The 15,243-nt window shown below is 35.8% G+C and overlaps 2 protein-coding genes across 4 annotated transcripts in view; both read right to left on the bottom strand.

Annotated features, from left to right (window-relative positions):
• Positions 1 to 10,137, bottom strand: part of LOC115239541 (ubiquitin-conjugating enzyme E2 H) — a 37,942-nt gene extending 27,805 nt beyond the window's left edge. Inside the window, exons 1-2 of one of the 3 annotated variants that reach the window (XM_029814119.1) lie at positions 9,694 to 10,137; positions 8,357 to 8,718 (exon numbers count right to left, since the gene is read on the bottom strand). In XM_029814119.1, the coding sequence (XP_029669979.1) occupies positions 8,357 to 8,409 (53 nt within the window). In that variant the 5' untranslated portion in view covers positions 8,410 to 8,718; positions 9,694 to 10,137. The remainder of the gene's footprint in view (positions 1 to 8,356; positions 8,719 to 9,693) is intronic. The other 2 variants (XM_029814120.1, XM_029814121.1) reach the window with 2 other exon arrangements.
• A 274-nt stretch (positions 10,138 to 10,411) lies between these two features.
• LOC115239555 (protein wntless) overlaps positions 10,412 to 15,243 on the bottom strand; it is a 5,725-nt gene continuing 893 nt past the window's right edge. Inside the window, exons 2-12 of the mRNA XM_029814147.1 lie at positions 14,856 to 15,037; positions 14,672 to 14,777; positions 14,467 to 14,591; positions 14,223 to 14,372; positions 13,956 to 14,133; positions 13,730 to 13,857; positions 13,618 to 13,623; positions 13,376 to 13,537; positions 13,052 to 13,279; positions 12,815 to 12,968; positions 10,412 to 12,659 (exon numbers count right to left, since the gene is read on the bottom strand). Of these exons, the coding sequence (XP_029670007.1) occupies positions 12,559 to 12,659; positions 12,815 to 12,968; positions 13,052 to 13,279; positions 13,376 to 13,537; positions 13,618 to 13,623; positions 13,730 to 13,857; positions 13,956 to 14,133; positions 14,223 to 14,372; positions 14,467 to 14,591; positions 14,672 to 14,777; positions 14,856 to 15,037 (1,520 nt within the window). The 3' untranslated portion in view covers positions 10,412 to 12,558. The remainder of the gene's footprint in view (positions 12,660 to 12,814; positions 12,969 to 13,051; positions 13,280 to 13,375; positions 13,538 to 13,617; positions 13,624 to 13,729; positions 13,858 to 13,955; positions 14,134 to 14,222; positions 14,373 to 14,466; positions 14,592 to 14,671; positions 14,778 to 14,855; positions 15,038 to 15,243) is intronic.

Here is a 15,243-nt window from a genome sequence, read left to right as displayed (position 1 = left end):
CTATATATATATATATATAAAAGATAGAAATTTGAATACACAATATATAACACAATTAAATATAACACAATATAGAAAGAAAATCCAGGAAAGAAAAATAGAAATAATTAACTGCAATGAAAGTTAATGACATAGGAGGTATCACCGAAGTAAACCTCCTGCTTTCTAACGTAAGTTAATATAAATTATGTTTGAATTGGAAACACGGCCACATAGGTAGAAGATAGAGAGTGCGATAGATGAAATGTTTGCCAAGCAATTGTCGAACCGTTGGAATCACGAGATGCGTAATAAAAGAGACTTCATCTTCTAACGCGCAGCATTTTACGACCGTAAAAGAAAAAACGAGGGGGAAAGAGGCAACTTTTCGCAGAAAGTACGAACATAGCACGATCGGGGGATTCGATTTCTAATTCCACAATGCGATAAAAAAAAAAAAAAAGCGCAAACGAAGCTTTGCGATAAAATTATCAACTATCGGAAGAAAAATCGTTACGTAATTCTCTCTTTCATCTCTCTGACATTATTTTTCTCTCAACGAAAGACAATGCTTCTCGATAGATTCAACAAGAAGAAATATAGTTTAACGTTATTATTTCAAGTACAAAATAACTCTAATTAAAAATTATGAAATAGAGAAAAAGCATACAACAGAAATGTTCTCTCTATTTGTAAAATGTCCTCGATATTCTCGCTGTTAATATATTCTGTATGCTTTTCGCAAGCAATGAGACAACGCGATGCATTCCATTTAAATAATCGCACATGCGGAAAGATCTTCAACTGAATGGCCGATTATTCGCAAAAAAGCCGCAAACGAGATGACCTGCATTTTTACGGCGTGCTCATTCGTTAATTAACATCATACGTGCGAAACACGCGTAACCCACTCAACGATACGCACCTCGCGATGAAACCGCAACGTGATAACCTATCCTATTCCACTCGTGTATACGCAAAAGCGCTCTCAACCTTTACGGTAAGCCATTAACGATCTCTCCCTCTCTCTCCTTCCTTCTCTCTATCGAGTATTTCGTTAATTACAACATAATTGATTATAATTTGATTTCGGGGGCATTGGATACACAAAGAAACTTCTCTATGCGCGTACATCCCAAATTACATTATCCGCAAAATCTATCCGCGTTGTAATGGTCACGGCAGTCCCGTCGGGATTCATATCGATATGATTTATCGCGATCGAGTATAACCCGGACGACCCCGCCGTCGCCGCCGGTGATTTCGAACGACTAATCAGGCGAATCTGAGGAACAATACCGTGGATAGTTTCGCGATTAACGGATTGCGGATGATCCCGCTTCGCTTGCGACGAATATCAATTTACGACGCGTACAATTATCGCGAATACATTTAGGATGCTTAAATATAGACAGAGATGGATTTTGTAAAAATGTCTATTAAGTAAGAGAAATTATAAAAAATAAACAAAGCGTATATAGTCCTCAATAAAGATGCTGTCGATTAAAAAATATTTTCCAGATTTTATTATCATTATTATAAATTTTAAATATATATATCGGAACACTGATGCTCTCTCTCTCTCTCTCTCTCTCTCTCTCTCTCTCTCTCTCTCTCTCTCTCTCTCTCTCTCTCTCTCTCTCTCTCTCTCTCTCTCTCTCTCTCTCTCTCTCTCTCTCTCTCTCTCTCTCTCTCTCTCGCATTAAAGCGGCATCTTCTATAAAACGGAATTATTATCGTTATACTTGACAATCTATACTATATATAAAAGACCAATTATCCGTACGCTAAGTATTGGAAATACACTGTGGTTGAGGATAGTTATAAAGCTTCAAAGAAAGTATATGACGTTAACTCGGCGTTAACTCTCAAGCGACAAATAAGTATTGCGTAACAAGCGATAATCCTATATAAGCGGCTTAAACTGTACTCGACGAGAGCGAGGTATGAGAGAAAGCGAGAAATTTATCTCTAATAAAGATCCGCATCCTTAATTATATCCGCGCGCGCGTATTGCGTCGAGCACAAAAGCGCGGATCGTGCATTCTGTTGCACACAATCGTCTCGAAGAACGCGCGGCCGTTTTTATCGCGGCTTCCCACGATGCGCACGAAACGCGCGTATATCATCGACATTAAACGAGGGACGCGCCTAATTACTCTAATTAGATACAATCCACGATGTGCGCAAAAGGATTCGACTTCGGAAACCGTTAGGAATAAACATCGTAAGTCGCTCCGTTTACGGCGCGCACCCGTTTCCGTCATTCTAAGAGGCCTTGGGACAATCATTAACAATACGAGTATCGCGTCTTCCGATATACAATGCGTATCAGAATTACTGTATTTTTTCTCGACTTGCGTTCCGATGAAAAAAAAAGTGAAGACTTATTCAACGTATGATATTTCTAATCAACAAAATATTGCAAGAATTTAGTAGAGTAATTTTCAAGAATGTAAAAAGAAAAAAAAAGAGAAAATAAGTACTAAAATTTAATTTTTCAGTTTATTTGCTAACTAAAACTTCACTTTATGGAATTTTAATATAAAAAGTAGAAAGTTTTTATAATTTTCAAGGAATTTTCTACAAACTTAAAATTACTCAACGCTCTTTTTCTGCTCTTAAAATATCTCTCGGTCAGCCTAAAACATCCTGGATACAGGATGAAACGATCGGAACTTCCCACGCGGTTACGCAGCAAAACGCAAGATTCCCCTCGTTGGTATCTTCGCTTTTGCGGCATCGTATTAAGCGACGTCGTCTGCATGCATGGTACGGGGGAAGGGAAAAACAGAAAACGCAGAAGCAAGACAACGACGACGACGACGGCGGGGGAAGCGCGGTAAGGTCGATCAGCTGGTGAACGAACAAAGCAGCGAGGAAGGAAGACAAAGAGTGCACGCGCGTCGGTGTGTAGTCAGGAGGAGAGGAGGTTTGTACGCGAAACTTTGTAATTCAGCTGAATATATAAAGCATGTGTATAAAGCACGGACGTAGGCGAATTCACCGAGCGGCCGAGCAAAGTGGGCCGCAACATTTACGCGCCGATGCTCTCGCCACGGGAGAAATAAGGAAAAAAAAATATCAGGACGGTGTTTTCGCGCGTGTTTGTCCCTTTAAAGTCTGTGAGGAATAGGAATCTCGTAGACGAAAATACAATAGAAATATTAACAAATGCGCGCGAAACTATTACGAATCGATTTTTAAATATACCTCGTACTGTGACTAATGCAATTATTTTTTAAAAGTATCGTCATTTCAAATAACAAATTAAATTAAATTTATCTTAGTCAATGCTATTACACAAGCACGTGATTCAATCGCAAAACAACTAACGTTGAGAGTAAAATAATGATGATTCAACGTGCGATGATCTTTCGTGAAATCGCGATTATCACGTATATAAAAATAAAATGATAAAAGTCTATGGAGAGAGAAACAAACAAAGTGGAATAGCAAACACAGGGTGAGCAGGGCTTAAAATAAACTAACTGGTCACTGCTATGACTAATACATCGTTTGCCGTGCAAACGAAAGACTTTCCAGAAACTAAAACGCACTAGCGGAACAAACGCAAACGCGGACGCATCCAATTTGTTTCGCTCGTCGAAGCGCTTGCGACATTAATACATGCTTCAACGCAGCGATAATCGATATCATGCGGGACGAGAAAAAAGAAAACTGGCATTGTACGAAGAAGGCATCATCGTTATTTAAAGTCGATACACATTTTTAATTTCTTCATTTACTGAAAAAATAATTTTATTTTAATCCTAAAGCGCGACGCGCAAAAATTTTTAATCGCGAATTCCAGCGAAACGCATCACTCCGTGTATTCGTTTTGACCAGAGAAACTTGTGTTCGAAACGCATCGCTTTTCAAAAACAAACGATTCGTTTGAACAGAGCGTATCGTGCTCTGCACACTTCGCGAAATAAGAGATATCGCGTGATTTAAGGTCAGCTTATACGCCGCTAGCAATTTATATTCGTTCGTCTCACAATCAGTTTATAGATTAACGCCGTATCCGATATATGACACCAAAATATTGCAAAATCGTAAACATCTACTCATTTCTACTTACTATGATGCCGATTAATCACGAGGACAATATCGCCAAGTGAACGTTTAAATATGATTTTCAAAATATATTGCTCGCATGTATCATGCGTGTTTGATTATTCCAGTGTTATCACGATAAACAAAGAATATATTTATCAGTAGCTGAGTAAATTCCGGTACGCTGCCCTCTTTGAGATAAAGCGAATGTTCTTCGACTAGCGCAATGTTTTTCAATCGCGAAAATGTAATCACCCAATATAAAGCAGAATTATATACTCCAATATTTTCCTATACACGATTTTTTATGTACTATACAAAAAAAATATCTTATAAGAAGAAATAAAATTTTTCTTTTGAAATTAATAAATTTAAAACATATATAAATAATAATGTATAAAAAATAAAAACTCAAGAACGGAATGTGATTTTTCACACAATGTGATTTTTAAATTCCAATACATTATTTAAATATAATAAGATAATTAAAATCATATTAAAAATAACAAGTTATTTTATATAATAGTTTCTAGTGATTCCATTCTCTATACATTTTCACTCTTTATATTCAATGAATACCGAGAGAAAAAAATCCATAATAATTTCAAAGTAAAAATCGAAGAAACGATCGATCAAACTCTTTTGCCGGTAATACGTATAACATTGTCATTTTCCGCGCAAATGCGTATCGTAATAATATCGTAAGAAAAGATGCAGCTATTTCTCATATTTCTACATCTTGTTTAGCCGTAACTTCTGTCGAGAATCTGACTTTAATACGCCGTTATAGCGAAAGGGCTAACGAGCTCGCAGGGAGGTGCTAGCAAATTGGATTATCAAGCCGTGCGAGATATTCCACCTGTTACGAATACCAGCGAATATAGGACGGTGTTATGGTAAAATTAAGCGTGATGAGAGAAGGTGACGTGTATGTATATATATCGATTAGAGGTATGCATCTGCTCATTCTATGCACGCTTGTATACGAGAATAATCTCGATGCCGCGTGTTCGCGGCTTGATACGACACGATCTACGCATTTCGCAAAGACTCCACCGGCCAAGAAACGGCGAATATGCATGTTGTTTATATTTGATTCATAATATCTCGCAGCTAGAATAAAACGCGCGCGTTCGCGACTCGAAAATTCCACTTTCGAGCATCCATGTAAAATAATTAGCTATATCGATTCCGTAGATTGAAACAGCGCGCGTCAATGTATATTAAAATTTATAAAAAGCGAAGATATCCTTCGAATTAAGCAGAAATATCCGTTGTCAGAATGCTTATTTATTAATTTATTTGTTAATTTTTTTTTAATTTTAACGTTACTTGCTCCGATTGTAATCGTCATTTTTGGGCCTTTTATGCGCTATATTTCTTCTTTTTTCTGTTCCCTTCATATATCATCGTGTTTCAGCAATGTATAATAATATCGTAACGCTAGAGTAATGTACGATATGTAAACGTATAATAAATCCCGACCTTCGAACCCGCGCGTTGCATTTATCATGAATAAAAGAATTATATTACCAATGCGCTATCGTTCGTGCCATATAAAAAATCTGGTAAGGCGTATAAAAAAAAAAGAAAGGAAAAAGAACCGAGATATATCGACGAAGTAGCGAGAGTTGAAGCACTCTCTTCGCTTTGTATATGAATCAAAGTAATAAATAAAAACTCATCGCAAGATTACGGAGTTAAACAATAAATGTCGATTACAGGCGGATGGAGTTGACGTTAATAAAACTTTCTTTCTTCTCCCTATCTGTGCACGGAAAAAAAAATGCTGTTGCTTCAATTAAAGTCTACGTCACGGGCTACCACAGACATACATAGTTCATTCAATGATATTTTTATTAGACCAAATATCTGGATAGTTGTTTTAAAAGTCCAGATATTTGGTCTAATAAAAATATCATTGAATGAACTATGTATGTCTGTGGCAGCCCGTGACGTAGACTTTAATTGAAGCAACAGCATTTTTTTTCCGTGTGCGTATTATTTGTCGAACTCATTGATTGTCTCCTGAGAAAAAGAGGAACACGTCATTTGAATCTATTATCTATATCAAAATTATCAAATTCTTCGGTTTGTTATTCAAACGAGTTATCTTTCTAAAATTCATACAAAAAATCTGAACCTTATCTGAACAAAAATGATACATTGAACGATCTAGCTTTCTAAAACTATAATTTTAATCCAGATAGAGACAGAAAGAGAAAAAGGAATCCCCAAACGAAATTCACGATCGCTTCTATCGCCATAATTCATCGGTCGCTGATCGGAATAAATAAGATGTGAGCGACAATACGACTGATCTTTGACAGTCGGCGTTGAAAAAAACGGCCCGTCACGTTTTCGGGCCGCATTGCATGACAAACTCTCGTCGCGAAATATTGTACATATCGACCCGTCCCGTACGTGCGTCAGTGCGACGAGAGATCGCACTATACACGTTAGAGACTATCGTCGTTTTATTTTTATGCGCGCCTGCTAAGACGTTCTGTCACTTCGCTCGCACTTCGAATTCGCCGGACGAGTGTGACGTCTCAATTAACGCTGTTCTCTTTCTGTACGTCTCTCTGTCTCTTTCTTTATGTCTGTCTCTCCTAGATTCCGTTTCGAAGAACAAGTCATGGAATTCGGAGAGAGTTAAAGCAAACACGGAATCCCTCCGAAAGCAACGCTCTGTAGAAAGGGAGATAAAAAAAAATAAAAGCAAAACAGTTAGAGAGAAATAGAGAAAATATAGATGAAGAAAAAAGGGGAGAAAGAAAACAAGAAAAACAGATATTTTTTTGCACTCTCTGAAACTTATATCTGAACTTTGATCCCTCGGTTGCATCGTAATAATCAGCGTAAATAAATAAGCGTAACTCAGATACGCGCTCCTTTTTCTTCTAACAGTTTTATAAAAAAGGAGAGCCCAAGGCGGTAATATATTTATCTCAACAAAACAACCGCTAAACCGACATACGTCCTCGACAATTTACGACATATACAAGACCTTTTCACAAGCGCAAATAACGAGACAGGTGTAAATCGAGAGTGGGAGGGAGAAAACCCGAGCTAGAGAGAGAGAGATAGAGAAAGAGAGTTCGAGAGAGAAAGAAAAACAGAGAGGAAGGGAAAAGAAATAGCGACGTGGTCGCCGTTAACGCGCTCGCGAACAAGATAAACATGCGCTCGCGCTCGCTCACGCCTGCCTATGCACGCACACGCGCAGGCGCCTAGAAGTCAGCTGGTTAAAAACAGCTGTGCCCAAACGTCGAAGCGCGGCTGCGCGATGACGGATTAAATGTTCCCGCGACGATTGCGTGAATAAAGCTGGATGTATGTGTGTGTGTGTGTGTGTGTATACTATATGCAATATCACTATCACGTAAACGTAACGTCAAATATTCTAATACGAGCCTCAAATGAAACAATACACACTGCTTGTCACAGAATCGGAGATTTAATTATAAGAATATTTGACGTTTACGCTAATGTAACGGTATATAGTGTACATCTAACTTAAAAATGAGCATTTTTTCCCTTTTTTTTAACATCTTGTCAGTTTCCTCGCGCTGTCAATGTAACGATTATCATAGTCGATAATCATACTCGATAAGCGAGCCAGCGAGAAATTCATCATATACACATATATTCATTCACACATTCGGATGTATAGAGTGTTAAAAAATCTGGATATATACAGATATTAAAATTGTATCGAGAATCGGAAAAGATGAAAAAGAAAATAATATATCTCTTTGTGTAAATTTAACAAAACGTTTTAATCCTTACATAAACCATTATTTCAGATTGCTTTTTGCCTATAATTTGGAAGATATACATGTTTAATTAATTCACGAAAAGGATGATTGAGAAAAGAAGTTTCCACAAAAATATGGATATGGAAAAATTTATATATGAATTATATATACTTTGTATACATATTTTCAATCTTTATTTACCGAACTTCAATCACGAATTTAAATGTAACGTCGATATTTTTAGAGTCAACAGCAAAGAGACTGAAAAATGGTATTTAATCAAATTTTCACGAAGGAAAAATCAGCCTCAAATAATAATCAACAAATCCGAGGTTTACTTTACTTGTACATATTTTCAACACTCTATATATACACACAAGTACACAAACGCACGCGTGCGAGGAGGACAGACGCGTTACAATCGCGTCCCGCTCTCACGTGTGCGCCACTACTACGCAAAAACAAGAATGGCATAGGTACTTATCGGACACGCAGCCACAGCTTAGCGTAGAGAGAAGGGGATTTTTTTTTTTTTTAAAGCGACTCTCCAAGGATACAGTTTGATAACGTCCGTGTCCATACGTCGCTTGCCGGCGCTGGGGGACGACATATTTATCGGTGCTCCTCGATCGTCGCGGTGCTGAGTTCGGCAGGAGACCTTCCTCGCCCCGCAGCGCTGCTGTTAGCGTCCACCTCCTCCTCCTTCTCCTTGTCCTCCCCTTGATTCTCTCGCTGCGCGTGGATCAGCTGAGCCTGACAAACGGTGCCCCGGGAGGGCCTCCCTAATGAATGTCTCACGGATATCTTTTTTTGCGAAAAGAATTCACGCTCTGCGACCGTACTCCAACACTGTGGCAACGCGCACTTCTGTCCTCCGACGATAATGTAAACGGAGCGTTATATTCAGCACACTGAGCGACTGAGAGAGAAAGAGAGAGAGAGATCGAGTCAGCATGAGAGAAGAAAGAGGGGAACGCTAAGGCAGGGGAGAGAGAGAGAGAGAGAGAGAGAAAGAGAGAGAAAGAGAGAGAGAGAGAGACAGCAGACGCACGTACACATATACACACACAACACGGACAGACGGACGGACGGACGGAGGGAAGGAACGAAAAAAAAACAAAGACAGTGCTCGCAAGCACGACGATCGACTACTCGATCGACCGGATTCTGAAGTAAGGCCCTAACCGAAGGGCGAGAAACGCGTTTACGATTCGACGCGAGTAAATGCGACGTGGAATAATCCAACGCGAGGTGAAACGTCGTTGTCCGCGCGCTTCGTGTTCTTAATCCTTCCTTCCTTCCTTCCTTCGTAGAAACGTTGCATGTCGCGTGTGTATATATATATATATATATATATATATGCGGTGTGTTATGTATGTTTATAAGCTCTTTGTACGATTTCTCTCTCTCTCTCGCAGGGGAGAGAGAGAGAGAGAGAGAGAGAAAGAGAGAGAAAGAGAGAGAGAGAGAGACAGCAGACGCACGTACACATATACACACACAACACGGACAGACGGACGGACGGACGGAGGGAAGGAACGAAAAAAAAACAAAGACAGTGCTCGCAAGCACGACGATCGACTACTCGATCGACCGGATTCTGAAGTAAGGCCCTAACCGAAGGGCGAGAAACGCGTTTACGATTCGACGCGAGTAAATGCGACGTGGAATAATCCAACGCGAGGTGAAACGTCGGTGTCCGCGCGCTTCGTGTTCTTAATCCTTCCTTCCTTCCTTCCTTCGTAGAAACGTTGCATGTCGCGTGTGTATATATATATATATATATATATATGCGTAGTGTCATGTATGTTTATAAGCTCTTTGTACGATTTCTCTCTCTCTCTCTCTCTCTCCCTTGCTCGTTATCCTGAGAAAATAAAAACTCGGCTACTACCACACGAGAACGATTCGCCTCTTGCTCCACCTCCTTCCCGTCGTCGTCGGCCTTCCCTTGTGCGTGGACCAGGCCAGAAAGCACGGAGCTAGAGGATCATTTCGTTACCGTCGTCGATGACGAGTCCGCGTTCGTCGACTGCCGTGTTTCACTCGCGGCTTGTCGCGCGCGCTCTCTTTGTCTCTCCCTCTCTCTCTCTCTATGTCGCCTTTTTTCCTCGTTAACTCTATCGTTCGCGTACGCGTACACACAGAAAAGTGAAATATCCCCGTCCTCCTGCCAGAGAGAGAGCCTATGCCAACCACCGTCTCGTAAACGCCTGTTCTTTCTCTCTCTCCCTCTCTCTCATGCACCCCGCGACCTATCAATCCGCGATCTTCGCCACCATCTGATTCTGTTCTCGTCGCTTGCACACTGGACTCTCCTGGCCAGGCCGACGCTGCTGCCTCTGACGACCGATAGTAGCATCCGACGCACGCGCGTAATCCCTGAAAATCACTCGAATGAAGTTATCGGCGAACTTTCCAAATGCGCCATTTTCCAACGTAGGCATGTGGCGGGGAATTTAAATGCTGATTTGGTTTTCTTTTAGCGCGTAACATAATTTACATACTGTGAAATTTAAATATTCTTATTATACATAGTACTTAATAATATCTATCAAATGCATCGCATAAAATGCAGAGAATAGCTAAAACAAATCTATTTATTTAAAAAATGATTATAATATAGTATAAAAATGATTAAAATATAAAATATTGGTCGCAATGTAAAGTAATTATGTATAATGTCATAATACGTTTCGCTTATAAATACAATTATTTTCGATACAACACATAGCACGTTTCGTAGAGATCATGATAATAAAACAAATGTTAATTGTTTAATAAAATCATTAAAAGGCCTTGGAGATTAACCAGTGGATTGCTACTCTCATATGTAACAATTTAAACTTATTATTTATAAAAGCAATATTTCATAAACTGTACTTGTATGCTTAGTTTAAATACTACTACACAATTTAAATGACTAATATGCATTAACATTAAGTTGATATATAGAAAAACTATTGCACATTATTTATAAATGCTATTTTGTGTGGTTACTACTTCTTCATAAGTACTACTATTAAGAGCGTCTCAGTAAATACATACAATCATTTGTAAAGTATTATCAAACAATTTTTGATTTATATTTGGCTATAGATTCGTGTGAGACCCAGTTTTTTATAGTGCATATAAACGAAGAACTTGCTTTATGTATATAATATTATACGCAATAGAAAATTAATATTATTAAACAGTAGATTTAAGTAAATTGGCACATTTCGTACTATTTGTACGAAATTTTTGCTTTTAACATGTATATTATGTATAACATGTGTTATATTATGCACATACACACATAACATAATAAAAAAATAATAAATACTAACTTTTAATACTCTTAATCATGATTGAAATGCATTGTATTACAAATGATAAAGATGAATGCCTAATAATGATATGTATAATATAATAAGATATAATATGAGGCTTTTATAATTTGAGTTGAAGCAAAGATTACATTCTTTTCTTCATGTCTTATACATAATGTATGATAAGTGATAATATACTTTCGAATTTTTAAGATAAATATATCATCTACGTCTATTTTGTTACATTACTGATTAACTGCAACAAATCACTTATACAAACATTTAATATTTGTAACGTCCTATAAGATCGAAATGGAATGCTGAAATATTTTGAAATATTGTGAATAGTTAACTCTTTAAATATGCAAAAGTCATAGATCTCATATTAATAAATAAGTTATGTATTACTATCAAAAAAACGATATTAGATTATTGCAGTAATGCTATCATAACTCTTGTTCTTTTGCTCGTATAAAATATATGAAAGCATGTGATATAAGAAAATTTTATAAATTAGAATAAAACATATGCCAAAGAAAAATTTTTTAACTTTTTTTCAACATTGGGACTTCATTAACAGACGAAATATGTCTTACCTATCAGTATAAGCTCTGTAAAAACTAATTCTCCATGATAATCTACATGTGAAGTATACAGGAATATATATAATTTATTTATATATAACTATATAAATATATAAATTATATATAAATTATATATTATATCAGTTACGTCTTGTTCTTTGTGACTCGCAAAGCCTTTCATTTCAATCTTAAGCTTTAATAGCTGCTGTTTATTACATAAAGTCATTTCATTGCATCAGCATATAAAATATTTGATTCAAAAGCTTTTGATTGTCATTTATCCACTATTTTCACCAAAAATTTAAGTATTCTAAAAATGTAAAAAATATTCATATAACAATAATTTCATGTTATAGAAAGCATATGAAAATAAAACATAATTTATGTACATTACGGTTTTTATACTCATGACTTTTCTAATATCATATTTTTAAGTGCACGATTTTAATTGTTAAACATCAGTTTGTGTTTCAACTTAATACACATATACACATGTTGTGTGCATTATGCTAATGTTTTTATAAATAATATATAAAAGCAGATCATATTCATTCTAGAACTTGTGCTTATGACATACTAACAAGTACAAAGATGAAATGACTTATGTATATTTTTGCTTATCATAGATAATACTATAAATATGTATATAACATACAAAAAACATTGGAAGCAATAAATAATCGAATTTGGCATATAAAATTGTCATCATAAAAGTATTATCAGTCATTGTGTTCCTAATAAATAGTGAAAAATCTAATACAATTCTATTTATAAATTCTAATTGTAACAATTAAGTACATTAAATATAAGAATTTGCCGTCTCCTCCTGCTTCTTACAAATGTATATAAATAAAAGTATGTACTTTATTCTACTGCTGTTTTTCGTGCAAACGCAGTTAGAGACAGCATTTCATTAGGATCAGTTGGCAAGGGAGAAAATTCGATTTCCTCGCTAATACTGTTCTCTGGAAAGTTGAAATATATCTTGGCTTATTCCATAATGTAACAAATATGTTACCAGAATTTGATAAAGTTCAAAATTTAATATTAATATAGAATACAGAACAAATCTCGCAAACATATACTAATATTTAATTTACAAATATAAATATGTACTTACCAGATGGTTCAATTGGCCATTGCTTATGAGAAGGAGCGTAGAGACATAATAATGCAATGATATAAATGTTCCACATACCATATACACCAGTAAAAAAGGCAGAAGTCATTTCTAACTGTAATTCTTCGTCCCATTTCCATTGACCTTCTGCAACCTATGCCAAGAAAAAAAACATATATATTCAATATAATTAATATAATTTACATATAATCAAATCACATTTCGTCAATTTTTTACCTGTCCTAATATAAAGCCAACAACAGTTAATGACGCGCATAATAATGTGGCAATCATTAAGAATTTGAAACGGTATATAACTCCTTCGTAATGCAGACGTCGTGCCGAACTCATGCTGGGTAAAACAGCCCTTTTCGCGCTAATGTTCATAAATACTTTCCATATCATATAAGACAAGAACAGCAAGTATATTCCGGCTGATATACCAGCCAAGATAATAAAAGATAGCTATTATTTGTTCAAGAAAATAACTTTGAAGAATTATTTTAAAGATATCTCTTTAAAGACTTTAAGATCTAAAAAGCAATTTGAAGAAAAGGATACTGCCAATTTCGTACCAATATCGGTAACCCAAATTGAGTAGAATGGATTTCTCAATTGTACACCACGTTCACACATATCAAATATAAATAGTGAGAGACATCCGGTACCTACTGCAGAAAGATGCCGCCAATAACATTTTAATGAATTGCTTTGTTCACCCTCCTAAAACATACATTATTAAATTCAGTATCTTTCAGTAATATAAAAACAGAGATTAGTTGTAATGAATAAAAAAAACTCACCTGAATCTAATGAAGGACAAGATGCGTACATGAAACAAAAATAAAAAAATATATGTTATTGCTAATATAACAATTATGACAATAAGAATCGCAAATAATCAGTTTTCCTCACCATTAAATGTTCACCAGCAAACACAAGCCAGAATGATAACAATGTCGCATAAAATACTCCTTGTCGAATATCACCCAGCAATAGCATATATGGCATATCATAAGCAAGTGTCAAGTATTCCAAAGGCACTAAAAATATGATGTAAAAAATGAAAATTAACAGATAATTTGTGACATAAAAAAAAAAATTTAGAAATGTTGTATAAAATATAAAGTAATAAACATACTATTTAAAAATGTTAAGGCAGAACCCAAAGCTAAGAGCATATATTCCAAAAGTGCGGGCGATCTGGATAGCATGTACACTCTTCTCCAATACCAAGTCAAAACAGCTAACACTATAGGGAAGTAAACGGTCTTTAGACTCACCCACACTATTGTGAATCCACCGTTTTGATTTATAGCCTACATCATAAATAACATCAAATTAAATAATTTCTATAACAATTAAAATTTTATTGGCATGTACTAAAATTTTATATTCTTATACTCACTGTAAGCCATAAATCAACAATATGTCCCAATCCCTGGTTCTGGCCAGTGTCAGAAGGAAGACGAATATTTAACAAGTAGTAATCATGGTATAAAGATCCCAATTCAAACAATGGCATGACACTACAATTGTAATTATAGTCTTCCAATGGCTAGAAAATATTACAATGTTATAAATTTATATTTGCATATAATTACAAATATGCATGCGTAAAAAGCAAGCTTATTACATATCGAGCTATTTACCTTTTCTATGCTGCAATCTAAAATTCTCTCCACAACAGAAGCAGCATATGGTTTCCATATATCTTCTGGATCATTCTTATTTCGATAGGCTAATCGTGCATCCAATGCTATTTTCGTCCTAGAGGCTATAAAAAAATACAATATGTCAGAATTATAAGTGATAATTAAAATGTTAATAAAATGTTAGTAACATCTGTTATATTACCGATTTGAATCTGGCTGTTATACAATATATCCACTTGTAATACTCCTATTAAATTTTGCTGCCATCTCGAGTAATCAAGCTGCTTATTGTTCCGAGGTACAGGCATCTAAAATGAAATTTATTACATTTTTATAGTTGAATATCCCAGTAATTACCTTGTAATATAATTCTATAAATTATATACCTGAAATGTAAACACAACTTGGTATGGTCGCTGGTGATTGTCAAAACTAAAATCATGCATATCAACTGGGGTACAAGAACCCTTTCCTCTTGAGTAAAACCATTTATTTTGATCAGATCCATTAACACTAATATCTTTGCATGCTGTGCCAAGAATATTCTGGCTACTAGCAGGTGTAGGTGCTAAGGAGAAACATGTCACTGTATATTTTTTCACACAAATTTATCCCAAATACAATTACATCCAATACTATATACTTTATTTCATTTATTTCCATTACTTGTATCAATTTCATAAAAATTTATCATATTACTAATAAATCAATATGAGTACAATAAAAAATACAAAAAAATGTTTACACATGTAGCACCAAAATGTTAAATATATA

Source organism: Formica exsecta, unplaced genomic scaffold (genome assembly GCF_003651465.1).
Source record: "Formica exsecta isolate Colony F162 unplaced genomic scaffold, ASM365146v1 scaffold385, whole genome shotgun sequence".
NCBI classification, from domain to species: Eukaryota; Metazoa; Arthropoda; class Insecta; order Hymenoptera; family Formicidae; genus Formica; species Formica exsecta.
This window is presented reverse-complemented; position numbering and strand designations above follow the sequence as displayed.